This window comes from Symphalangus syndactylus, chromosome 5 (assembly GCF_028878055.3).
Source record: "Symphalangus syndactylus isolate Jambi chromosome 5, NHGRI_mSymSyn1-v2.1_pri, whole genome shotgun sequence".
Classification (NCBI taxonomy): Eukaryota; Metazoa; Chordata; class Mammalia; order Primates; family Hylobatidae; genus Symphalangus; species Symphalangus syndactylus.
Genome location: NC_072427.2, coordinates 21,415,172 through 21,442,582, shown reverse-complemented (window position 1 = coordinate 21,442,582; position 27,411 = coordinate 21,415,172). Strand labels below are relative to the sequence as shown.

At 46.1% G+C, this 27,411-nt stretch overlaps 1 protein-coding gene and 1 non-coding gene across 4 annotated transcripts in view; one reads left to right on the top strand and one right to left on the bottom strand.

The window, feature by feature from the left end:
- Nucleotides 1-27,411, bottom strand: part of ALPK3 (alpha kinase 3) — a 61,833-nt gene that overhangs the window by 12,490 nt on the left and 21,932 nt on the right. For all 3 annotated transcript variants that reach the window (XM_055277340.2, XM_055277341.2, XM_055277339.2), the window contains 6 exons: nucleotides 26,593-26,710; nucleotides 24,734-25,988; nucleotides 2,514-4,659; nucleotides 1,670-1,817; nucleotides 1,157-1,284; nucleotides 988-1,023 (listed from right to left, as the gene is read on the bottom strand). In XM_055277340.2, coding sequence (XP_055133315.2) covers nucleotides 988-1,023; nucleotides 1,157-1,284; nucleotides 1,670-1,817; nucleotides 2,514-4,659; nucleotides 24,734-25,988; nucleotides 26,593-26,710 — 3,831 coding nt within the window. The remainder of the gene's footprint in view (nucleotides 1-987; nucleotides 1,024-1,156; nucleotides 1,285-1,669; nucleotides 1,818-2,513; nucleotides 4,660-24,733; nucleotides 25,989-26,592; nucleotides 26,711-27,411) is intronic.
- On the top strand, nucleotides 8,442-8,559 carry LOC129483762 (small nucleolar RNA SNORA25). Its single transcript, XR_008658259.1, has one exon. It is a non-coding gene; the product is annotated as a small nucleolar RNA SNORA25 (small nucleolar RNA).

Sequence of the window (27,411 nt, the reverse complement as noted above, 5' to 3'; positions counted from 1 at the left end):
TACTTAGTTTTGAGGTTGAGGTTTTATTTGATATTGATTAAATTTTATTTGATTACTAAACAAAAGTCACTAATTGGCACTTTGGGAGGCCAAGGCAGGTGGATCCCTTGAAGTCAGGAGTTCGAGACCAGACCTGCCAACGTGGTGAAACCCATCTCTACTAAAAATACAAAAACGAGCTGGGCATGGTGGTGCACGCCTGTAATCCCAGCTACTGGGGAGGCCAAGGCACGAGAATTGCTTGAACCCAGGGAGCGGAGGTTGCAGTGAGCCAAGATCACGCCCCAGCCTGGGCGACAGAGTGAGACTCCATCTCAAAACAAAGTCACTAGTTGGATGAATAAGTGATTGAAAGAGTGAGTGAATGAAGGAATTAATGCATTTTTTAGCAAATACAGTGCTCCAAACATCTTTTTGTCACTGGCTGCCTTCATAGTCCCAAGCCTTAGCCTGTCTCTTGTAGGAGCAGTACATACACATCCCTATTTGAGCCCTTCAAATGCGTATGAAACTTTGAGGGTATTTCATGATCACCAGGGAGCCTGCTGAAAATGCAATGTTCCTAGGTCCCTCCTAGGTCATTAAAGATGTCTGCAGTGCAGCAGGGACCAGGAAACTGCATTTCTAGCAGGTTCCCTGTGTGAGTCTAACACTAGGGTCCACAGAGCACTGTGAGAAACCCTGGGTAGGAGTTGGCAGGATAAGACATGCCCTGGTGGCCAGTTCTGCCCTGGATCAAAGACTCTGACATGGGCAAAGGGCCCAAGGGTGAACTAACTCCTGTGCAGTGGCCCCCTTGGTCACTTCTTCCCCCATAATCTTCTGATACAGCAGTCCTCCTCCATCATCTCCCCAAGCCATATCCTAAACTAAGAGGCAAAGAGGAGCAGTATGTGGATTGGGACCAGATTCCAAGCCCTTAAAGAGGGTCCTCCCTGCCGATGGCAGGGGTAGGACCACCCCGCCTTCCCCAGGGGGGAACCATACCTTCACCTTCTTCTCTGGCGATGAATCCTGACAACACTAGATACAGAAAAAGAAGAAAGCAGTGCCTTCAGGCTGCTGTGCCAAGAGAGTGCCTTCTCTCAAAGATGACTGCTGCCCACCCACCAGGAGCCAGGCCAGGCTGAGACCCCGGGCTGTGGGGCACACTCACCCTCAGGGCTGAGGCAGAAGTCGGTGGAGGCCGAGCCGTGCTCGTTGTGGATGGTGCACCGATACACGCCGCAGTCTACGGGGGAGGCCTGCACGATGGCCAAGGCTGCCGGCCCCTCATCCCCTGCACTGCAGAGTGGAGACCCTACTCGTGAGGGCCATGGCATGGGGGCAGACTGTGGTCCTAAGCATCCTTGGACCCCACTCTCAGAGGCTGCTGTGAACCCCGGCTCTGAGAGCTTTGGGGAAGCAGCGCAATTCCAGGGCCAAGAGCTGGTCCTGAAGCCTACAGGTCTGGTTTGCAGTCCTGACACTTACTAGCTGTGTGGCTTTGGACGAGTGGCTTAAAGAATGCTGAGCCTTCATTTTCTCATCTCTACTATGGGAATAAAAGGACCTCCCCTGGTTATTGTGAGGATTAATGAGGCGATAGGTTCAAAGCACTAGGACAGTGCCCAACGGTATTACTGCAATCAGGGAGCCAGGTCAGGTGGCAGTGGTGTCATTGGCTTACCTCCTGCCCACCTCGCCCACTGGGCGCTGATCCTTGGCCCATGTCAAGACTGAGTCACTAAGAATGTTGAAAAACTGGCACCAGAGCTTCAGGCTACCGGAGGCATCAGGAAACTGCTCCACCCGAATCTTCCGGATCACCTGTGGGGCTGAGAGTAGGGCCCAGTCAAGAGGGGAACACCACCTCTCCTCTGGCCATATCCTTGCTTTCCAGGGTGTCCTTGGTGGAAAAGGCTGGGAGAAAACAGGATTCAAGTCTCCACACAGACCTACCACTCACAGCCCCTAGATGCCTCCTGCCTATATCTCAGGCTTCTGCCGTGACCCCCAAAGCACACATCTCAGCTAGAAAGAAGCCCCTACTCCACCTTGACCCCAGGCTGGGAGGGGCTCCCAGCTGAGGACGCAGACAGCAGTCGAGACAGGAACTTCAGTTTGCATTCTAGGTCCCTAACTCTAGAAGCCTGCATTTGAATCCTGTCCCCACCACTCTGTAATCATGCGACACCTCTGTAAAGGGGGATTGAATGGTGATGATGGAGAGCTAGAACGCTACTGAAGCCAGGCCCTGTGCTACGTACTTCATCTATTCCATCCCATTTAAGCCTCATGCCATTGCAAAGGTGGTACTGTTATCTCCACTCTGTGGAGTGGCAGAACCAAAACAAGAACTAGGCCTTTCAGATTCCAAAGGCTGTGAGAGAAGTGTACCTTTGCCAAGGTAATTTGTGAATCCCGAGGAGGGATATGCTATCTGTCGTGGGGTGATGCTGTTAGCAGCAGCAGCAGCGTGCTTTCCGTGGCCCTGTCCTGTGAAGCCATCCCCTTCCCTCCCCATTGCTCACCTTTCAGCAGGTCTTTGGCTTTCCTGGGCTTGGCCAGTGCCTCCTGCTTGCCTTCATCCAGGGCCACCTCTGTGTCCAGACCGCCAGCCTTGGGGCTGGGGCCCAGGTCTCCTGCCGCCAGCTCCTCCTCTGCCCGAGGCACCTCCAGCATGTTTGCTTTTCTGCCCTGTGTAGGGGAGCGTCTCTCCCGCCCTGGAGTCCCCGGGGACCCAGGCACCAGGCTTTTCCTGGGCCCCCGGGGGGAAACTGTGGGGCTCTCCCTTTCTTCAGATGTGGTTGCCTCCCCGTCTCCTGCTGCTCTGACCTTAGGGAGAAATCTCTTCCTTCGGGCCCCTAGAGCCAGTTCCTCAGGTGTAGCTGCCGGGAGACCTGTCAGAGCCTCCCCTGGGAACTTCTCCTCTTGAGAGGGCTCCTGGGCTATGCTCTCTGCTGAAGGTCCCTGCCCAGGGGCTGCCTGCCCACCTGCCTCCCCCAGTCGACCACCCATGCTGCTCTCCTGAGTGGCCCCCAGGAGGCCAGGCCCCTCAAGGGAAACCTCTCCCTCACCCTCACTGGCTCCTTCTGAGGCCAGCCCAGGACCCTCCTCATCTACCACAATGGCAGGGACAGTGAGAGAGCTGGCACCAGAACCCCAGGAGCCTCGGGCAGCAGCAAGGGCCTGGCGGCCAGCCTGCACCTCGCGGTCCAGGAGGCCGGTGAGGCGGCGGGAGGTACAGGGGCTCAGCAGCAGGGTCTGTGCACTCTGCACCAGGTGGTTGTTCTCCACACGCTCCAGGATGCGCCTTGATGTCCGGGGACTAAGCCCAGCCACTTCCACAGTGGGTGTCAGAGTGGCTGAGGGCACCAGACATCCGGTGGCTGCCCCCACCTGGGACTCTCCCCCTGCTCCACTTGTCTCTGTGCTGGACAGCTTCAGCAGCAGAAGCAGGTAGTTCTTCAGGGAATCTATGAGGCCAGGGTCACAGCTCCGGGGACCTGGGGTCCGCCCCTCCACATCTGGTACCTGGGCGCAGGCCCCCTCACTGCTGGTGGCCATGGTTTCTGGTGGGTGACTCTGAGTGGGGGTCCCCAGCCCCAGGTGCAGTGTTGGGGCAGAACTCATCAGGGCCTGATCCTCAGAGGGAAGGAAGGCAGCTGTGCTCCCGTGCTGAGAAGTCGGGGTGCTACTTGACCCCTCCTTTGGGCTAGCAGTCAGCCCAGTTCCAGGAAGATAAGGCATCGTGGGTACCTCCTGGCTCAAGCCAGCTGGAGGACAGCCACCGTGATCCATACACGGCACTCCCCCTGGCTGCTCCTCCTTGGGACACTGAAACGGGCTGTCCTCCTGCTTGGCCTCGACTGGGCCTGACGACTGTGGCCCTTGGCATCTCTTTCCTCCCACCTGCTCCACACTCCCCTCATGGGGCGGCTGTGCTGGGAGCATGAGGTTCCCTGACAGGGGACCCAGCACAGTTTGCTCATTGTTCCTGGAGGCTGTTACTACTGCCTCCTCAGATCTGGGCAGGAAACCAGGTTTTTCTGGGGAACAAGACCCTTCTGGGGTCTGTGTAAAACATTCAATATTCGGAGGAGCTCTAGGACCCACAGTAGGTGGGAGTTCGGGGGTTCTGGATGGTGGGCCGAGGCTGGTTGCCGCCTCCTGCTCTGACTGACCTTCCGTGGCTGTGGGTGCGCACCCCTCTGACTGCATCCCCTTCTCTCCCTGCATCCTTCTGTCTTCCTGTGTGCCCTTATCTGCCTGGGCCTTCCTGTCTTCCTGTATCTTCTCACCTGCCTGTGTTGTTTCTAGCTGTGTCTCTGCCCTTCCCTGTGTCATCATGCCCTTCTGTGCACTCCTGTCTGACTGTGGCCTCTCGCTTTCTTGTGTCCCAGCATCTGCCTGCGTCTTCCTATCTGCCCCTGTCCTCTGGGCTGTCTGTGTTCCATCTCCCCTGGTCCTTCCATCCACTTGTGTCTTCCCATCTGCCTGCACATTCTTCTTGCTTCCAGTTCTCTGGTTAGCAGACGTTCTCCCATCCTCCTGGGTTTCCATATCCATGGGTTCAATGATATCTTGACTTCCGGAGGTGCTACAACCAATGGAGGCTACATCAGAGCTGCTGCTGGCCGACTTGGTAGGAGCCGTGGTTGTCTGGCACTCCAGGACCTGAAAACACAGGGACAAAAGCAAGGATTTAACTACATGGACATTCAGATCTCTTCCCAATCTGGCATCCCAGTCTCCTCGGACCTCATCCACAACTGCTCTGATGGGAATCTTGCCGCCTGGTTTCTCAGGCCTGCTGGAAGTTGGGAGGAAAAGACATGTGACAAATACCCAAAGCCCCATCCATGCCCACTCACCCTAATCTCTGATCTCAGAATCTGGACTGGGGAATATCTAGCACCCAGACCCAGCTCTGGCCCTTCCCACCTCTTCCTGAAGAAATCCTGCCTTTCCTCAAAGACCTTGCTCATGGGTTATTCCACCCCTCACCCCTACCATATGAAGGAGACTGTCCTCTCCCCAGGGCTCCCAGAGCAGTCCTTCTCCTGTGGCACTAATTGCCTTGAATAGAATTATGGGTGAAGTGAGAGAGTGCCAAAGGGTGTCCCAATAATGGCCTCAATGACAGCATCCACCAGTAACATTGAGTGAGTGATAATAATGGATGTCATCCAAGCAGAGAGGATTAAAGTAATTCTGAATGGCATCTATGCCAGGAAATTAATGAACCATTATAATGTTACCCTTTTGAACATCTATTTGCAAAGCACTATGCTAGGCCCCTGTATATGATATTACCCCACTTACTCCACATACAGTATGAATACTTAGGAGAGTCGGCCCCATTCTAGAGATAACAATGACAAGAAGGCACGTGATCTGTCCACCGTCAGGTAGTCAGTAAGTGGCAGAGTTCACATTCGCAGCCGCGTGTATCTCGCTCCAAATCCCATGCTCTTTGTTGTTATACCATAACGCCACCTACTTTTAAAGGACTTCCTGTCACACATGGTGGCGTACAACAGTAATTTGCCTTTTTTCCTCCAAGAAGTCATCGAAACCAACAAAGTAAACATAAAATAAACAAAGCAAACTCCTTTGTTAGTGAAACTGGAGGCAAATAAAACCTACGGTCTCAAAAAACAAACAAAAGGATAACAGCTGCCAAAAGCCAACAGATGCAGACTCTGGGAAGCTGAGGAGGAGCAAAGTGATACAGGGAAATAAACAGGGCCACAGCTCAGCGGGCGGGGAGTGGAGCTGTTCAGCAGGTCTCAAGACGCCGGAAAAATCACGGCTACTGTAGACAAAGGTCACCCCGAGGTTATAAACCCCTAAGTCCACGTGCAACAAGAGCTGCAGGGTCATGGAGGCCTGGGTGGAAACTGGCTGAAGACACGGCAGATGAGCAGAGCAGACAAGGAGAGGAGATGGAATGGAGGAGGCAGATTTCAGAAAACGCTGGCAGCTACACTCCTGAAGAAACCTCCGGAAAATTGCTAAGCCCAGAACATTGTGTTTTAGCCTACAAAGACTAAAGGAATATTGTTCCCACAAGCCCCGCTTGAGGAAATCACCAGGGAACAAACGTAGTCAACCAAAAGATGATTGAGAAAATAACAGCAAAAGAGCTGATGGTAAGCCCTGAACATATTTCAGTTATATTAACATATATACTAATGCATATTAACATATAACTGTAGAACCAAGACTAAAATCAAGTGGGGTTTAGAATGGCAAATTAGAATGTCAATGTTCTATGCCCTGACGATACAGAAACAACACAGCCAGCACGGAAGTGGAAAGGGGAAGAAAATACCAAGTGAAGTAACTTCCTTGACTGTGTCACCTGTAAGAGCCAGGCACCAAAGACATTACTCAAAGCTGAAAAACCAAGCAACAGAAATAGAGGATATTTACCTAAATAAAGATAATCACTTAGAAATCAAACTTTAGGCCAATATGAGACAGAAAATGAATGAAGGCCAGGCACAGTGGCTCAAACCTGTAATCTCAGCACTTTGGGAGGCTGAGGCAGGCAGATCATCTGAGGTCAGGAGTTTGAGACCACCCCGTTTCTACTAAAAATACAAAAAATTAGCCAGGCGTGGTGGTGCGCATCTGTAATCTTAGCTACTCTGAGGCTGAGGCAAGAGAATCGCTTGAACCCGGGAGGCGGAGGTTGCAGTGAGCCAAGATCGTGCCATTGGACTCCAGCTTGGGCAACAAGAGTGAAACTCTGGCTCAAAAAAAAGAAGATGAATGAAGAAAATGCAGAGAAGAAGTGAAAACACTGTATCATTTTTCATCATTAAAAATTAGTAGAAACTGAGTGAACAGATGAAATAATTAATGGTATTATATAAAACTGAAATTATAACATAAATATTTTTAAATATCAGAACCACACACAAAATCAAAGGAATAAGATCACAAAATGAAAGACTTCTAAATATGCATAATTAAAATATATGTAAATTAAGTGTAGAATTTAAAGTTACTTTTCTAAATTAGGAATTTTCTGTTTTTTAAATTTTAAATTTTTAAATTTATTTTATATTTTAAAATTGGAGATAAGGTCTTGCCATGTTGGCCAGGGTAGTCTCAAACTCCTGGCCTCAAGCAATGCTCCCACCTCAGCCTCCGAAAGTGCTAGGATTATAGGTGTGAGCTACTGCACCCAGCCTAAATTCAGAATTTTGAATGAATGGTATGGATGTAGGAAACATTAGAGTTTGGCGAATATCAGGAATAAGTCTGACTGAAGGATTTTTTTTTTGGGGGGGACCGGTTCTTGCCATCTTGCCCAGACTGGCATGCAGTGGCTATTCATAGGCAGGATCGTAGCCTCAACCTATTGGTCTCAAGTGATCCTCCCACCTCAGCCTCCCAAATAACTGGGACTACAGGCTGACTGAAGAATCTTTTTTTTTTTTCTTTTGAGAGGGAGTCTTGCTCTGTCACCCAGGCTGGAGTGCACTGGCATGATCTTGGCTGACTGGAACCTCTACCTCTCAGGTTCAAGCGATTCTCCTGCCTTAGCCTCCCGAGTAGCTGGGATTACAGGCGTATGCCACCATGCCCAGCTAATTTTTGTATTTTTTAGTAGAGATGGGGTTTCACTATGTTGGCCAGGCTGGTCTTGAACTCCTGGCCTCAAATGATCTACCCACCTCGGCCTCCAAAAGTGCTGGAATTATAGGCATGCGTCACTGCACCCGGCCTGACTGAAGAATCTTAATAAAAATGCTCTTCCAACTTCTCTGACAACCGGATATTAACAGACAAAACTGCCTTGGTGCCAAGAAACAGCAATTAGTAATATATTAGAGCCTCTTTTTTATCTTTTGATATTCTAGGATTAGAAAATGTTAATAAAGACATAAGATCTATAAATCCACAAAGAAGGTGCAGACTGTGCATACAAACCTGTTGCTGTTCACAAGACTCATGGAAATAGAACTTCTTGATTAAAGCTACCCTCACTCCTAACGCACTCTCAGCCAGATCAATCCCTCAGTTCTATTGAAACTACTTCTTCATTATCTCAATATCCATTTCCTTCATCTCCACTGCCAACTGCCTAATCGGAGCTGCCAACAATTCTGTCTTGCCTGGACTATACTGTAAAGCCTCCTAATTGGTATCCATGACTCTAGTCTTTGCCTCTGCTAAACTCTTTTCCTCACTGCAGCCCAAATAACCTTTCCAAAACACAAACCTGACTGTAAAACTCCCCTCTTAAAAAACCTTTCAATGGCTTATCATCACTGACAGGATAAAGCCTAAAAGCCCTAGCTTCAAAGAGCAAAAAGTTTAATCACACAGTAGCCCCTTCTTATTCATGGTTTTGCTTTCCGTGGTTTCAGTTAACTGTGGCCAATCTTGGTCTCAAAATATTAAATGAAAAATTCCAGAAATAAACAATTGATAAATTTTATAGGTCATTTCAAAGAGGCTGCAAAACCAAGAGCTCTTAACGCTGTGACCAAAGATGGAAATTCTCTCTAGGATGCCATGACACTCGATGGTGGTATGTTTTCCTGGGGAGAGATAAGACATAGGTGTTATATGACATAGTAATCCATGATGGTTGCCATGGGAGAGTTTTAAAGATTAACCAAAGTGAAAAGAAAAAACAAATTGTAAACTTTGCACTGTTCTGAGCAGCATGATAAAATCTCATGCCTCCCCACCTGGGATGTGAAACAGCCCTTCGTGCAGCATGGCCACAAGGTATACACTAGGCTGCCCGTTACCCATTAAGTAGCTGTCTTGGTTACCAGATCAACTGTCCTGGTATCTCAGGGCTTGCGTGCAAGTAACCATTATTTTACTTAATAAATGGCCCCAAAGCACAAGAGTAGTGATACCGGCATATTACTATAGTTGTTCTATTTTATGATTATTGTTGTTAATCTCTTACGGTGCCTAATTTATAAATTAAACTTCATAATAGGTGTGTATGTATAGGACAAAACACAATATATATAGGGTTTGGTATTATCTGCAGTGTCAGGCATCCGCTGGGGATCTGGGAAAGTATCTTCTGTGGATAAGGGGGACTGCTGTACTCTCTTGGCCAGGGTTACAGGAATTGCACAGCCTCTACAGACGGCAATTTGGCATTATCTATTAAAACTAAAAATACTTATACTCTTTAACCCAAAAATTCCATTCCTAGGAATTTATTGTACAGGTATACTTTCATGTGCAGATGGACTTATATACAAGGATATATACTGCAGCATTGTTTAAATTGCAATAGACTAGAAATCACCTAAATTCCAACAATACAGGACTGATTCAATGAATTATGGTATATCCATATTCCAAATAAATAAAACAAATATCCAAATAAAAAAGCAAGGTAAAGGATAGAAAGTATAATATGCAACCTTTGTGTGGAAAATACGCAGACACACACACACATATTTTCAAATGTAAAGAAAATAGCTCTGGGAGGATGCCCAAAGAACCTGCTTTGGCAACTGCCTTCAGGAAGAGGACCTGAGCAGTGGGGATAGGGAAGTGGGGAGACTTAATATTCTCTATATATCTTTTGTACTTTTTGAATTTTATACCTTGTGCATGTGACATATAGTTAACAAAAATACAATTAAAAATGAAAATATATAAGGAAATCAACCCTTGTGTGATCAGTGAGGCCCGTCCCTCAGCAAGAGTCCCAGATCTGTTTCTCCAGGTTCATCTCTTGGGTCCCTCTGCCCAACACTAACTTAACTGTGCTGACAACTGTGCTATTTTGTAACTCCTTTATGTACTTTTTTCTGTACCAGACATTCTCACCTAGTCCTTGCCCACCTGAAGGACTCCTTCTCATCCTGGAAGACCTCACTCAAGTTTCTTTTCTTCTTTTTTTTTTTTTTTGAGACGGGGTCTCGCTCTGTCGCCCAGGCTGGAGTGCAGTGGCGCAATCTCGGCTCACTGCAAGCTCCGCCTCCTGGGTTCACGCCATTCTCCTGCCTCAGCCTCTCCGAGTAGCTGGGACTACAGGCGCCCGCCATCTCGCCCGGCTAATTTTTTTTTGTATTTTTAGTAGAGACGGGGTTTCATCATGGTCTCGATCTCCTGACCTCGTGATCCGCCCGCCTCGGCCTCCCAAAGTGCTGGGATTACAAGCGTGAGCCACCGCGCCCGGCCTCTTTTCTTCTTTAAAGACTTCCTGAGTTCTCTCCTCTACCCCGAAAAACGTTAGTGGCCCCCATAGCAAATTTACTAATTCCATCATTATACCCCCATTCTGTGTGGTATTTATTTCATGCATATGTCACCTGCTAATCTGTGAACTCTTCCCCTCTGAAGAGGGCCCAGTACAGGCCTAGGAGTTGGAAATCAATAAATACATGGTGGATGACTGAATATTCTCTGTACACTTCTACAAGGGCTGACCCCTCTAACTAAACATTATAACAGAGTATGTGTGTGCGCGCGTGCGTGTGTGTGTGTGTGTGTGTGTGTGTATACATCTACATCTGGAACTGTGTAAAGATATGAGAAGGAATGTCATATGTTTCTTAAAAATAAAACCGGTGTGAGCAGAATGAACCTAGTTGGCTCTGTGTAAGCTTTTTTACTACAAGGGATATTAGGAGGTTTAATTTGCCATGCTGTCTTTTTCCCTCTTCCCTCATAAATTCTCAGATATTAAGGACTCAGTCTATGGCCAGGAATGGTTGCTCATGTCTAGAACCCCAGTGCTTTGGGAAGCCATTGTAGGAGAATTGCTTGAGGCCCAAAGTTCAAAACCAGCCTGGCAACACAGCAAGACCCTGTCTCTATAAAAAAAAACAAAATATTTAGCCAGGTGTGGTGGCATATGCCTGTAGTCCTAGCTACTCTGGAGGCTGAGGTGGGAGAATTGCTTGAGCCCAGGAGTTCGAGGCTGCAGTAAGCTATGATCATGCCACTGTACTCCAGCCTGGGCAATAAAGACCCTGTCTCTTAAAATAAAAACATAAAAATAAAAATAAAAAGTTGTATTCACCTTTGCATTATTCACAGTGCCAAACACATAAGGGATTCACAGGAATGAACAACTGAATGAAAAACAGTATGGTTTATAACTCTCTAAGGGGGCATGGCCCTGGAATGCTGGTTTGGAAGAGCAAGGGACAAAACCAGGACCTTAACAGAGATGGGGCAGGGCAGTCATTTTTGCATAAGTTTTGGTAGCTTGTAATTTTTTAAATAACTGCTCTATTTCATCTAAGTTGTTAAATTTATGTGCAGTTTTTCATAGTAGTCTTTTTTTTTTCACCCTGTCAATCCTTACAGAGTCTGTAGTGATATCCACTCTTTCATTCTTAATACTTGTATTTTGTGTCTTCTTTTTTTTTTCTAAGTCTTGCCAGAAGTTTATTGATATTATTGATCTTTTCAAATAACTAGCTTTGGATTTATTTTCTCCATAGTTTTCTTGTTTTTGGTTTCATTATTTTCTGTTCTTTTCTATCTGTTTGCTTTGGATTTATTTTTCTCTTCTTTTTCTAGTTTTCTAAGGTGGGAACTTAGGTTATTGATACTTCAGATCTTTTTTCTTTTCTAATATAAACATTTTAATGCTATACATTTTCCTCGAGGCACTGATTTAGCAGCATCCAACATTTTGGTATGTTGTATTTTCACTTTCATTCAATTTAAAATGTTTTCTAATTGGCCTTAGGACTTCTTCCTTGGCCCATAAAAGTATGTTCTTTAATTTAAAAGTGTTTAGAAATTTTTCTATTATCTTTCTGTCATTGATTTCTAGTTTAATTTCATTTTGGTCAGAGTGCATACTTTGTATTATTTCAATTACTTCACATTTGTTAAGATTTATATTATGGCCCAGGATATAATCTATTTTGGTGAATACTTTATATGTACTTGAAAAGAATGGGTATTCTGTTGTTACACAGAGTATTCTATATATGTCTATTAGATAGTTGGTTGCTGGTGCTGTTCAGTTCTTTTAAATCCTTACTGATTTTCTATCTACTAGTTCTATTGATTACTGAGAGAGAGGAGTGTTAAAGTCTCCAACTATAATTATTGTTTTCTCTATTTCTCCTTTCAGTTCTGTCAGGTTTTGCTTCATGTATTTTGAAGGTATGTTGTTAGGTGCATACACATTTTTTATTGTTATGTCTTCTTGAATTGATCCTTTTATCACTAGATAGTTCACTATTTTTCCCTTAGTAGTTTTTTTTGTTTTTTGAGACAGAGTTTTACTCTTGTTGCCCAGGCTGGAGTGCAATGGCATGATCTCGACTCAATGCAATCTCTGCCTCCCGGGTTCAGGTGATTCTCCTGCTTCAGCCTCCCAAGTAGCTGGGATTACAGGCATGCACCACCATACCTGGCTAATTTTTGTATTTTTAGTAGAGATGGGTTTTCTCCATGTTGGTCAGGCTGGTCTTGAACTCCCGACCTCAGGTGATCTGCCCGCCTTGGCCTCCCAAAGTGCTGGGATTACAGGTGTGAGCCACTGTGCCCCGCCAGTAATTTTCTTTCCTCAGAAATCTACTCTGTCTGATATTAATATTGCCATTCCAGCTTTCATCTGATTAGTGTTTGCGTGATATATATGTTTCTATTATTTTACTTGTAACTGACCTATATCATTATATTTGAAGTGGATTTCTTATCGACAGCATCAAGTTGGGAAAGTTTTTCTGGTCCTGTCTCACAATCTGTCATTTAATTGATATGCATAGACCATTTATATTTAATATAATTATTTATGGGTTTAGATTTTGCTCAATAATTTTACTATTTGTTTTCTATTTGTTTCCTGTTTTTCCTTCCTGTGTTTCCCTATTCTTGCCTCCTTTTAGATTAGAACATCTTTTAGTATTCCACTTTAACTTATGTAGTGTGATTTTTACTATATCTCTTTGTATAGTATTTCTGTTGTTGCTCTAGGGCTTACAATATACGTACTTAACTTTCCACAGTCTACTTAGAGTCAATATTTTACCACTTCAAGTGCCATACAGTAATCTCACCATCATATAGGTCTCTTTACCCTATGCCCCTTTATGTTGTATTTGTCTTATATATTATATTTGCATGTATTAAAAAAACTCTAGCAATGTAATTTTTTTTTTACTTTTTACCTTCAAACATATTTTAAAGAAATCAAGATGAAATAATCTATTATATTTACCAGGATATTTACCATTTCCATTGCCCTTCTTTCATTCTTGATGTTTCAAGTTTCCTTCTGGTATTATTTCCTTTCTGTATGAAAAATTTACTTTAGCAATTCTTTTTATTTTTATTTTTTATTTTTTGAGACCAAGTCTGGCTCTGTCACCCAGGCTGGAGTGCAGTGGTGCAATCTCAGTTCACCGCAACCTCTGCCTCCTAGGTTCAAGTGATTCTCTTGCCTCAGCCTCCCCAGTAGCTGGGATTACAGATGCCCCCCACCACACCTGGCTAATTTTTTTTGTATTTTTAGTAGAGACGAGGTTTCACCATGTTGGCCAGGCTGGTCTCGAATTCATGACCTCAGGTGATCCACCTACCTCAGCCTCCCATAGTGCTGGGATTACAGGTATGAGCCACAGCTCCCAGCCTAGCAATTCTTCTAGAACAGGTCTGCTGACAATGTAGTGTCTTGTTTTTTCCATTATCTGAGAATGTCTTTATTTCACTTTCAATACTTAAAGATATTTTTGCAAAATGTAGAATTATAGGTTGAAAGTTCTCTTTTTTTTCAGCATTAAAAAAAAAATGTTCTTCCACTTCCTTTTGGCCTCCATTGTTTCTGATGAGAAATCTACAGTCATTCAAATCATTGCTCCCCTATAAATAATGTATTATGTTTCTCAGGCTACTTCCAAGAGTTTTCCATTGTCTTTACTTTCCAACAGTTTGGCTATGAGGTTTCTGGATGTGGAATTCTATGGGCTTTTCCTGTTTAGGCTTTGCTGAACTTCTTGACTTTTGCCAAATTTTGAAAGTTTTCAGCCATTATTCCTTCAGATATTTTTTTCTGCACCACTGTCTTTCTCTTTCTCCTTCTGATTATCCAGTGACACAAATGTTAGACTTTTTGATACAGCACCCCAAGTCTCTGAGGCTCTGTTCATTGATTTTTCTGATTCCTCTCTCTTTCTCTCTCTCTCTCTCTCTCCCCCTCTCTCCCTCCCTTCCTCTCTCTCTGTGTGTGTATGGGCATATGTGTTCAGACTGAATAATTTCTATTGCTTTAACTTCAAGTTCACTGACTTTTCCCTGTCATCTATCACTCTGTTGTTGTGCTCAATCAGTGAGTCTTTTTATTCAGTTATTGTAAATTTCAATTCTAAAATTGATATTTGGGGCTGAGGTGAGTGGATCACTTGAGGTCAGGAGTTTAAGACCAGCCTGGCCAACACAGTGAAACCCCTGTACTAAAAATACAAAATTAGCCAAGTGTAGTGGCACACGTCTGTAATCCCAGCTACTCCCTCAGGAGGCTGAGGCAGGAGAATCTCTTGAACCCAGGAGATGGAGGTTGCAGTGAACTGAGATCATGCCACTGCAGCGTGCCAGGCACTCTAGCCTGGGCAACGAGAGCAAAACTCTGTCTCAAAAAAATAAAAAATAAAAATAAAATAAAATTGATATTTGGTTCTTCATATCTTTTACCTCTTTTTGTTTGTTTGTTTGTTTGTTTGTTTTGAGACAGGGTCTCCCTTTGTCCAGGCTGGAGTTCGGTGGCATGATCTCAGCTCACTGCACCCTCAACATCCTGGGTTCAAGTGATCTTCCCAATTCAGCTCTGCAAATAGCTCAGACTACAGGCACACACCACTATGCCCAGCTAATTTTTTTGTATTTTTTGTAAAGACAGGGTTTTGCCATGTTCCCCAGACTAGTCTTTTACCTCTTTGCTGAGACTTTCTATCTTCCCATTTGTTTCCAGAGTATTCACCCTTACTTGCCACATTTTTATAGTAAAGTCAGATGATTTTAAAGTCAGATGATTCTAACATCTGTGTCACTGTGGCATTGGCACTCTTTGATTGTCTTTCCATGCAAGTGGAGATTTTCATGATTTTTCATATGCCATGTAACTTTTATTGTATTTGGACATTTTAAATATTACAAGACTCTGATTCTTGTTTAAATCTTATGGAGAGTATTAACATCTTTGTCTTGGAAGGCAATCTACCTAGTTGTGTTCAGGATACAAATTCCATTCAGGCCTCTGAGGTTATAGTTTCAACCTCAGTTCCATTTTCCAAGCATTTCCAATGCTATTTGGGGTTTTTTTATTGTTGTCGTTTTATTTTTGAGACGAAGCTTTACTCTGTCACCCAGGCTGGAGTGCAATGGGATGATCTCAGCTCACTGCAACCTCTGCCTCCCAGGTTCCCGGGTTCAAGCAATTCTCCCACCTCAGCCTCCCGAGTAGGTGGGACTACAGGCATGTGTCACCATACCTGGATAATTTTTTGTATTTTTAGTAGAGAAAGTGTTTCACTATGTTGGCCACGCTGGTCTCGAACTACTGACCTCAAGTGATCTGCCTGCCTCGGCTTCCCAAAGTGCTGGGATTACAGGCATGAGCCACCACACCAGGCCTGCAGTGCTATTTGGATCTGCCCTGTGTGTGTGCCACCCAGTGGCCAGTGTGGGACTTAAATGATGGTTCATTAGTGTTTTTATTCTCTAAGTTTTTTATTCTCCCAAGTATTTCATTCTCAAAGATTTTTATATGCTCTTCAGAATCAGATCCATGCAGGAACAGCTTGGGAATGAGCCCAGAAATTTATAAAGAGTTTATAAACCCAGAGGTCATTCATGATTCTCAGAGGTCATTTTCCCAAGCTTTTCCCTCTCTATGGTTTCCCCCATAGGGACCCCTTTTTCAGTCTTCTGGCCAAATAGCTGGAGCTTCCTTTACCCTTCTCTGCCACATATTTTCACACATGAGCCTGTGATCTGGACCAAGGAAGAGACCCAGGAGAAAAAAAAAGGAACACGGGCTTGTCCCACTCTTAGGATCACAGCTCCTCTGAATAGAGGGGAAGATTCTCTTCTCTCAAAGTTTTAGGCACCTGTGGCCTCTGCTGCTACCACTGTCACTGCCAAGAAATCTCTTTTCCATTCCTGAAGGCTGATCTAGAGGGCTTCGGGAACTCTCTCTGCCCAAGTTAATGTTTACATCTGGGTTTCAGACAGCATTAAGACCAGGCCAGGAAATGCCAGAAGGAAAAAAAAAAAAAAGTAAACACTGTAGGTTCAGTGGTACTTTGAGTTCTGGTCTTCATCCCCAAGCTGTCTGCGACTATTTGCTTTTCAAAGTTGTCAAGTAGGTGTATTATACATTTTGCCTAAATTTTTGGCTGCATTCAGTGGGAGATACAGAATCAAGTGTATTTACTCCATCTTATCCAGAAATAAAACTGCCATAACCAGAATAAATAATATTAGTTATTGTATTTTTCAGTTCTGGAATTCTAATTGGTTCATTTTCAAGTCTTTTCCACCTTTTTTTTTTTTTTTTGAGACGGAGTCTCGCTCTGTTGCCCAGGCTGGAGTGCAGTGGCATGATCCCAGCTCACTGCAACCTCTGCCTCTCGGGTTCAAGTGATTCTCCTGCCTCAGCCTACTGAGTAGCTGGGATTACAGATGTGCATCACCACACACAGCTAATTTTTGTATTTTTAGTAGAGATGGGGTTTCACCATGTTGGCCAGGCTAGTCTCGAACTCCTGACCTCAGGTGATCCACCTGCCTCAGCCTCCCAAAGTGCTGGGATTACAGGCGTGAACCACCGCACTCGGCCTTTTCCACTTTTTATAGTTTCTAGGTATTTGGTGAAATTCGCAATCTTGTCTTCTTATCTCCTTCAATATATGAAGGAGGTAAACTAATTTTAATTTTATAATTCATGTCTAATAATTCCAAAAGTTGGAAACCTGTGGGCCAATTTCTTTCCTTTCTTTTCTTTAGTTTTTTGAGACAGAATCTCACTCTGTCACCGAGGCTGGCGTGCAGTTGCACAATCTCAGTTCACTGCAACCTCTGCTTCCCAGGTTTAAGTGATTCTCGTGCCTGAGCCTCCCAAGTAGTTGAGATTACAGGCATGCGCCACCACACCTGGCTAATTTTTGGTTTTTGTTTTTTGGGTTTTTTTGAGATGGAGCCTCACTCTGTCACCCAGGCTGGAGTGCAGTGGTGCGATCTCAGCTCACTGCAACCTCCGCCTCCTGGGTTCAAGCAATTCTCTGCCTCAGCCTCCCAAATAGCTGGGATTACAGGCATCCGCCACCACGCCCAGCTAATTTTTGTATTTTTAGTAGAGACTGGGTTTTACCATCTTGGCCACGCTGGTCTTGAACTCCTGAGCTTGTTATCCACCCACCTTAGCCTCCCAAAGTGCTGGGATTACAGGCATGAGCCACCATGCCTGGCCTAATTCTTGTATTTTTAGTAGAGACAGGGTTTCACCACATTGACCAGGCTGGTCTCGAACTCCTGGCTTCAAGTGATCCACCCACCTCAGCCTCCTAAAGTACTGGGATTACAAGCATGAGCCACTGTGCCTGGCAAACTGTGGGCCAATTTCTATCTTCTGTGGACTTATCTTCATTTCATGCTGAATATTATATTTGAAATACTTTTTAAAAATAATTTGAGGCTTAAGATGATGCTGTCGTCCTCCAGATATGATTTTTGTTTGCTTCTGCTAGGTGCCTGAGGGCACTAGGTATCTTGAACCACCTAATTCTAATTTCAGGGATTGAGATATTTCTTAGTTATCCATGTGACTTGGAGCTCATCAATACCTCAATACTGTGAGAGTAATTTACCTGATTCCCCTTTCTCCTAGGGTACAAACCTTCAGAGTCCCAACCCAAAACCCAGGGGGCTTACAAGGGCTCCCGCTCTTGAGACCATGGGCTCTAATTCTTGTCTCCTTAGTCTCATGAGAATATCTAAACTATTGCTCAGTCTCTCACTCTCCTCTTCTGGCATAGAAGATACCTCCCAGGACAAAATTTGTGCCAAATGCTGGGACTACCATTCTAGATTTCTATCTCCTTCCAGATCCTGGCCCAGTAATTCTCACTTTGTCAGCTCTCCAATGCCTTCAAGCAGATATTTTATTTATTTATTTATTTATTTATTTATTTATTTATTTTTTTTTTTTTTTTTTTTTTTTTTTTTTTTTTTTTTTGAGACGGAGTCTCGCTCTGTCGCCCAGGCTGGAGTGCAGTGGCGCGATCTCGGCTCACTGTAAGCTCTGCCTCCTGGGTTCACGCTATTCTCCTGCCTCAGCCTCCTGAGTAGCTGGGACTACAGGCGCCTGCCACCACGCCGGGCTAAGTTTTTTGTATTTTTGGTAGAGACAGGGTTTCACTGTGTTAGCCAGGATAGTCTCAATCTCCTGACCTCGTGATCCGCCCACCTCGGCCTTCCAAAGTGCTGGGATTACAGGCGTGAGCCACCACGCCCGGCCCTCAAGCAGGTATTTTTATATTTTGTCTAGCGTTTCTAGTTGTCCTCAGTAGTTGAATTATCTAACCCAGCACTACTAGAAGCTGACATTTAATAACTGTTAGTTCTCTTCCTTTTCTGTGTCACTCCTGGCCTTAGACAATGTTACAATTAGTGCTAAACAAACCAAAGCAGTACACAAGACACAGAAAGGAAAAAAAAATGTTGAGAAGCTTTCAATGCATTTAGGCATCAAAATTAGGATAGGCTGGTTTTGCATTCCCTCTCTAGCCCACAATCTCACCTTTGTTTCAAGCTATTCATCCTTCTCAGAATGTCTTCCTTTTTCTCTTTCAGCTAATTCCTAACTGGGAATATTATCTTTTATATTTTAAAAATTATATTAATGTTTTTTTAATATGGCATTTCCCGTAATCAATCTATACATGATGCCAACCAGTCTGGCCTCTTTCTAGATGCCTTCCCTGGTGACTCCAGACCACACCATTCTCCCTCTCTGGAAGTCCTCTGTTGTCATCATTCACATCCTCTTTGCACTTCTTTCTAGTGAGTCCAGTCCCCTCAATTCAGTAGATAATTCCTCAAGGCAAGGATCATGTCTCTCCTCAATCTCCCTCCATTCAACAACTCTCAAAAGATATTTATATTCATGTCCTCCCTGAAAACTAAAGAGCCCTGATTGTGAGAGGAGAGTTCCCACGCCTTGGGATGATCATCCTCAGGACCTTCAATGCTTCTCAAAAAGAGACACTTAGGTCTCAAAGCATTCAGCAGGGCTCTCCCACACCTACACGGTGCTCTCCAAGGATTTTGGCAGATGGGGCATTCTACTATGTTCCCCTATGTACCTCAGCTCCAGAGATCTGAGGCAGTCCCAGAAAAAAGATCTCAGGTTAGGGCACTAAAAAGCAGACTTCGTGGGCATTGAAGGCCAGTTTCCATTCATCAGCTGCCTCCTGCCCAGAGAGAGAGCTGTGTGAACAGCATGCCTGGGCTGGAGGAGAAGCAGACATTAGCAACTCAAGAGGCCCCAGCTCTACCATCTGTTCCTCATCCACACCCATGAGAGACGCCTAACTCGAGCTTCCAGAGGTACCCCTTATTCCCAGGAAAGAAAATCAAGACAGAGGAAGAGGGCATTGGCATCATATCCCAGAAACAGGGACCCTTAAAGTAACAAATCCTAACAAGAGACATGCTGGGCTCAAATGAAGAAAAAAACAGAACTTCAAAAGATAGATGAGAAGGAAGATTTGGATCATGGAAATAGAGACTGTGGTTCCAAATGAGAAGGCTAAATATTAAGGTATTGGTTCTTCCAAAGTTTTACTAAAAGCCCATTCAAAATACAAATATGCCTTTAGTTATCCATGAAAGGATTTAACAGGCTTTATAATCTTATTACATGTAATTCATGACTATTTAAAAATTGGTGAACAAAAAAATATAAAGTAAAAAACAATGGTATCTGGGAGTTTGGAGAATTTCAAACAATGATTCTACAGTTTTCCTAGAGGAATAAAAAAGAGATAATAGTTAAGAAAAAATTTTAAAGGAGTGTAAGAGAAGAACTTGCCCTGCCAGAAATCAAACCTATAAAAATTCAAACAAGATTGTCTTGTAAAAAATCAACACACAGATGAATGGATTATGACAGATGTATATGTAGAAATTAAAATTGGCTCTAGTATGTATAAGAATTAGTATATCAGGAAAGAAAAAACAAAATAATAGATACGGTGTGAATATTCCACAAATAATTTTGAGGAAAATTACCTATTTATTAGTCAAAAATCAAGCCACAGACTGATGCTATATTACACACTGAAATAAATTTCAGATTAATTTAAAAATCAAATGAAAGAATTCAAACAACAAAAATTAGCAAAAATACAGATTACTACTTAATCTAAGACTAGGGAAGGAAAGCATAAAAACTATGGAAAAAAGGGTTAAAATATTCATACTATACCATCTTATATAGTCATTAAAAATAAAGTTTTTTTGAAGATTTTTTAGAAACCATGGAAAATGCTCATGAAATGATGAGAAGAAAGCAGAATACTCATGCCTGTAATCCTAGCACTTTGGGAGGCTGAGGTGGGCAGATCATGAGGCCAGGAGTTCAAGACCAGCCTAGCCAAAACGGTGAAACCCCGTCTGTACTAAAAATACAAAAATTAGCCACACATGATGGTGTGTGCCTATAATCCCAGCTACTGTGGGGCTGAGGCAGGAGAATCGCTTGAACCCAGGAGTTTGAGGTTGCAGTAGGCTGAGATCATGCCACTGTACTCCAGCCTGGGCTACAGAGCAAGACTCCATCTAAAAAAAAAAAAAAAAAGAAAGAAAGCAGGATATAAAACTGGATCAGAATAAAATGCATATTAAATGGTTAAAAAGGCTGGCACAGTGGCTCACACCTATAATTCCAGCACCTTGGGAGGCCGAGGCGGGCAGATCACCTAGGTCAGGAGTTTGAGACCAGCGTGGCCAACGTGGTGTCTTTACTAAAAATGCAAAAAATTAGCCAGGTGTGGTGGCAGGCACCTCTAATCCCAGCTACTCAGGAGGCTGAGGCAGGAGAATCACTTGAACCCAGAAAGTGGAGGTTGCAGTGAGCTGAGACCACACCACTGCACTCCAGCCTGGAGTGCAGACTCCAGAGACAGAGTGAGACTCGGTCTCAAAAAAAAAAAAAAGTGTAAAAAACTACATATACACATAAAAAGATTGGTAGATACACCAATGTCCCTTCATCTCTTGGGTGATGGTCATCTCTGGATGGTAGATAATAGGTGGATTTTTACTTTCTTTTGTCTTTTTTTTTTTTTTTGAGATGGAGTTTTGCTCTTGTTGCCCAGGCTGGAGTGCAATGGCACAATCTCGGCAACCTCTGCCTCCTGGGTTCAAGTGATTTTCCTGCCTCAGCCTCCCGAGTAGCTGGGATTACAGGCGCCCACCACTATCCCCAACTAAATTTTGTATTTTTTTAGTAGAGATGGGGTTTCACCATGTTGGCCAGGCTGGTGTCGAACTCCTGACCTCAGGTGATCCACCCGCTTTAGCTTCCCAAAGTGCTGGGATTACAGGCGTCACTGTGCCTGGCCTTTACTTTCTGCTTCAAGTTTTTAGAGTTTCCTCTATATTTTCTATTATGACCATTTTTTTTATAATAAAGAAATAACTTTTTTTTCAAAAAAATTTGGCAGGATAAGAGTATGAAAAAACAGACCAGGCATGGTGGCTCACGCCTGTAATAGCAGCACTTTGGGAGGCCAAGGTGGGAGGGTCACTGGAGCCCAGGAGTTCGAGAGCAGCTTGGGCAACATAATGAGACCCTGTCTCTACACAAAATTTTTTTAAAAAGAAAAAAATCAGCTAGGCATGGCAGCACATGCCTGTATTCTCAGGCATGGAACTTGGGAGGCTGAGGCAGGAGGATCACTTGAGCCCAGGAGGTTGAGGCTGCAGCGAGCCATGATCGTGCCATGGCACTCCAGCCTGGGTGACAAACAAAGCAAGTTCCTGGATCAAAAAAAAAAAAAAAAATCAAATTCGCTCACTAAAAAGCAACAGCTTAAAAGTATACATAGATGTTAAACACGTTTCACATGTATGACCTATTTAACAATTATTTTAAGTTAAAAAAATAACACAGGGTTTTTGGCTTTGTTCTGTGTCTGTGCGTGTGTGTGTGTGGTTTTTTTTTTGGTTTGGTTTTTTTTTTTGGTTTTTTTTTTGAGACAGAGTCTCTGTCACCCAGGCTAGAGTGCAGTGGCGCAGTCTTGGTTCACCGCAACCTCTGCCTCCCAGGTTCTAGCAATTCTCCTGCCTCAGCCACCCAAGTGGCCAGAGTTACAGGCACATGCCACCACGCCCGGCTAATTTTTGTATTTTTAGTAAAGATGGGGTTTCACCATGTTGGCCAAGCTGGTCTCAAACTCCTAACCTCAAGTGAGCCACCTGCTTCGGCCTTCCAAAGTGCTGGGATTACAGGCATGAGCCAACGCGCCCGGCCTAACCATGGGGTTTTTGTAGGATCAGTGGAACCAACACAGACAACCTCTCAGGTACCACACTGCCTAAGCCCCTCCTCCTACCTTTGGGAGGCAAGGAAGAGGGGGCTGGTACTTCCTCCTCTGGCCCTACCAGGAGGTTGCCACCATCTGGTATTGGGTTCCTCACCATTTAGGAAGAGAAGCCAGATTTGCACACTAACTTGGCCACCAGCCTGGTCCCTTCCTAAATGAGCTATGAGCGCCTATGAGAGCCATCTTTTCCAAAAGCCCCTGCTGTCCAGCCTGTGGGCTGTCAGGCATGTGCAGCAGCCCCACAAAGCCTTCGCCGGGCCACTGTGAACTTACCATTCCAGTGGCCAAAACTACATGAGACCAGGCATGAGGGGGGCAAGAGTCAGGAACAGGTTCCAGAAAGTCTGGTTTGAGGTCCTTGAGGTTTGTTCCACTCCAAAGCCCTCTGAACTACTGTTCCTACAGTCTAACCTTAGCACCCATGAAATAAAACCATTTCCCATGATCACCCTTAAAACTAGTCTTTCCCTCCTTCCCACCATGAAAGTTCTCTCCATGGGAAAGCCCCACCTGTTCTCCACAAAGCATCCTTTCCCCTTTGCCCTCTGCCAGGTGCTGTATCAGCTTGTCCCTCATGTGCTTCCCTTCACTGATCCGAGAAACCACCTGTCCTCTGTCCCTACCCCTGGGAAACGCTGCTTTCCTCCTGTTCCCCCATGAAGCCATTCCCGATCTATAACTCCTGCTTCCTCTATCCTAAGAAACAGTCTCATCTTAGTTCTCACCAAAACCAGAGGCTGTCTCCACTTAAGGTTATCAGATTTTGCAAAAAGAAAATACTAGGCTGGGCACGGCAGCTCACGCCTGTAATCCCAACATTTTGGGAGGCTGAGGTGGACAGATCACTTGAGGTCAGGAGTTCAAGATCAGCCTGGCCAACACAGCAAAACCCCGTCTCTACTAAAAATACAAAAATTAGCCGAGCATGGTGCCTCACACCTGTAATTCCAACTACTTTGGAGGCTGAGACACAAGAATCGCTTGAACCCGGGAGCTGGAGGCTGCAGTGAGCTGAGATCGCACCACTGTACTGCACTCCAGCCTGGGCAACTCCATCTCAAAAAACAAACAAACAAACAAAAAACAAAGAAAGAAAGAAATACTGACACCCAGTTAAATCGGGATTTCAAATAAATAACCAGTATTTGTCTCAGTGTAAATATGTTCTATCTATTTTATCCACCCCAGCCCCACTCTTGAAATACTTTTCCTTCTGCCACTGATAAAAAACACTGTCTTCTTTCTGTCCCACTATAAAACACTGTCTCCCAAAACCTCTGTGAAATAATGCCCCCCAAGCCCCTGAAACATATAGAAATAACCAAAAGGGACAAATTGTTTCCTTCCTGCCTTCTCAATCCCACCCCTCAAGCTCCTTAACGCTGCCACCCATCTGCCTCTTTGGGGAGTGGACACTCCACTACCCCTGTCTCCACACAAAACATAATCTTTTCTCTGTCAGCTACCTGTTCCCTAGAAGATGATGGCACTCCTGTTATCAAGTGAAAACACTTTGCCTCTGTTGCCCACCATAGTCATATCTGATCCCAACTGCCACTTACTTAGTTCTTAGAGGGCACCAGATTCTTACAACAGCCCTTGAAGCAGCTTTATTATGCTTATTATTCCAGTTTTACAACTTGCTCCAGATCACACCATGTTAAGGCAGTCAGATTTGCATATAGGTATGCCTGACTCCAGAACCTTAGATAAACCCAGATTTAACCAGCATTTCCTGGACATTTAGCTTTGTGAAAAATCGAATGAGCAGCCAAGTTGCCACCTGCTGTACACTACAGCGCACACCTGCTCCTCCGTCTCCCCCATGAAACACTGTTGCCTCAGCAAAGCCCACAGAAAGCTCTCCACTGGCCCCCTTTCCCACCCCAGAGAACATTATCTTCTTCCACCTCCCTCCAGGGCACAGTCCCCTTGGCTGTGAACTCCTACACTCCCAGAAGAGGGTCACAGTCAGGCTGTGCTGCCCACATGCCTGGCATCTGGAAACTGGCTGGGGTGAAGGGCATGCCTGTGGTCCCTGTAGCTGGCACTCCAGTCCCTCCCCACCCCTTTCTATAAATAGCCCACTGCTCACTGGCTGCCGAGCAGTTGCAGCAAGAGTTTCCATGAGGTCAGCTTCCCAGAGCAGCCTCCAGGCACCCAACACCCACACTTACCTCTCCTGGAGTCCTGTGGCCTGCTTGCCCCTGCAACGGGCTGTCCCGGGTGCCATGTCTCCGCCGGGCAGGGGGTGTCGGCACCTGCACAGAGGCCTGAGGTGGGGACTTTCCTGAGCTCTGGGCCCCGCATTCTGGAGCTTGACTCAGAGAAGAAATGGGCTTGCTGTCAGTGGTGGCCTCTCCTTTGGGCTTTGGAGGGGCAAATCTCTTTCTGTTGAAAGGCCTAGTTGGCTGGGGGGTCAAGGAGTGTGTGGGCTGGCCGGGAGTGCCAGGCACCCCCTCGCTTCTAGCCCTGAGGGGTGCCTTCCCCTTGGGACTCTCTCCAGGCGCCCGGACACTCAGGGTCTGGGGGCCCTCTTCCCCCAGAGGCCTGACTGCCCGGGTGTTCTCCAGGTACATGTCCTTCAAGGAGAAATACACTTCCTGGCCTGGGCCTGGGCCTGGGCCAGGGGCCAGCGCCGGGGCAGGGGCCTTCTGGGCCTTGTCTGGAGTGCCCACAGCAGAGGCTGGCTTCCTGGTATTATCTGTGCCAGAGGACCCAGGCCCCCGTGCAGCCCTGCCTCTAGACTGGGTCTGAACCTGCTCCACGCCCACGGGTCCCTGAGTCCCACAGGAGTCAGGCTCGTCCGAGCTGGTGATGCAGTTTTCTGAAGAACGGCGGCTTCGGGCTGCCTTCTCTAACTCTGGCTTCCGCAGGCCTTGCTTGGATTCCTCATCTTTCTTTTTCTTCTTGGCCCCACTCTCCTCTTTGAGGGTTCTCTGAGGCCCCAGCTCCATGGCGTCACAGATGTATGTCAGCAAGCCATGCTCTCCGTCCTCCCCATTCTCGGGGGCAGCCTCCCCGTTGGTGGTCACTTCTCCAGAAGCAAAACTGTTGATCAGGCCCAAACCTGAGTGCTGAGCAGGCTCAGTCTCTCCCTCCTGCCAAGCCGCCAGGGTCCCACCCTCAGGCTCCCTGGTAGGGACCGAGGGGCCTGGCGCTTCAGCCCCGCTCAATCGCCGCTTTCGCTGGAAGCGGTCGGGGCTGAGCTTGCGCAGCGTGTCGGCCTCCCCGGGCGCCGCCTTCTCGTGCTTCCAGCTCTGCTCGATCTCGCGCAGCTTTGCTGCAGCCTTGCGCTTCAACTTGGCGAACCAGCGCTGGTGGATCTTGTACTCGGTCATGGTGCCCACCTCCAGGACCCCTGAGCAGGACACAATGCCCTTGCTGTTCTGGGCAGAGGCCTGGTAGATGGCGGCATCTTCTTCTCGACACCTAGAGGTAGGAGCGGGAGGTGCCACCTCTCCCCTCCTGGGAGGTGAGAGCCCCCACACCCCCCAGCCAGAGCCGTTCAGAGCCGGGCATGCTTCCCCCTCCCTACGGCAAGCCCTGCCGTGTGCCACGCCCCATCTCACACGTCACAACATACAACACCCTCCATTACAGCTGAGGGAACTGAGGCTGGCAAAAAGGTGGCGGCTGACCAAGGCCATACTGTCCCAGGAGGGATTAGACTTGGGGCCCAGGAGAGCTCCCTTCAGAAGCAGGTGACCAACACAGCCCCTCGTGAAGTCATGATGATACAGTTGCTTTTTTTGGCCGCTGACCTCATGGAAAATATTTCTGTAGGTCAGGACCTCTGCTGGCTGCACCAGCTCTCTGACTGTCAGGAATACTCCCACTCTGGCCTTAAGAGCTCCCAAACACTGGAAGGCAGATATGGTTCACCAGGTGGTTCAACCACACAGCAGAATCCCGCCCTCCATCCCCAGAGAGTGCCTGGGCATCTCCATCCAGACTGCCCCATTTCTGAGGGCAGGACCCCAGCCAAAGGGCCCTCGGGAGGGCAGAGAGAGCAAAACAGGCCCTTCTCCCTCACCTGTACAGCTGCAGTGTGTGGCGGTTGCCCTGATGAGTGATCTCATATTTTGGCAAGCCACAGTAGCGGTCCAACTCCGTATCATCCTTGTACCAGGTCACCTCTGGCTCTGGGTATCCTGAGAAAGAAGCAGGAGATTGGGTTGCAGCAAGGCCAGTTCCAAAATAATGGGAAGAGGCTGGGCACGGTGGCTCATGCCTGTAATCCCAGCACTTTGGGAGGCTGAGGCAGGCAGATCACCTGAGGTCAGGAGTTTGAGACCAGCCTGGCCAACATGGTGAAACCCTGTCTCTACTAAAACTACAAAAAAATTACCCGGACGTGGTGGCAGGCTCCTGTAATCCCAGCTGCTTGGGAGGCTGAGGCAGGAGAATCACTTGAACCCAGGAGGCAGAGGTTGCAGTGAGCCAAGATCTTGCCACTGCACCCCAGCCTAGGCAATAGAGTGAGACTCCATCTCAATAATAATAATAATAATAATAATAATAATAATAATAATAACGGGAGGAGAGAACACGAGGCCGTGGCTTCCCAGACCCCCTGAAGAGACTGGACAGGACCACCTGCCCGAGGCTTGCTGGAAGAACCGAGCCAGTGTATGATAGCTCAGCTTACTTTTAGAAGCTGGTCCCTGTCAAAGCTGAAAACAATTCCCCTTCAGCAATCGGAAGGAAAATATGGAGGAGAAACTTTCTAGCTTCCTAATGGGAAGGGAGACAAGGAGTTTCCAGAAATCCTTGGCTACTGGGAATAAGCTTCCTTCTCTAGTGGCCCATTCTACTTCCTCAACTGCAGTAAGGGCTCTATCCTCAGAGGTCT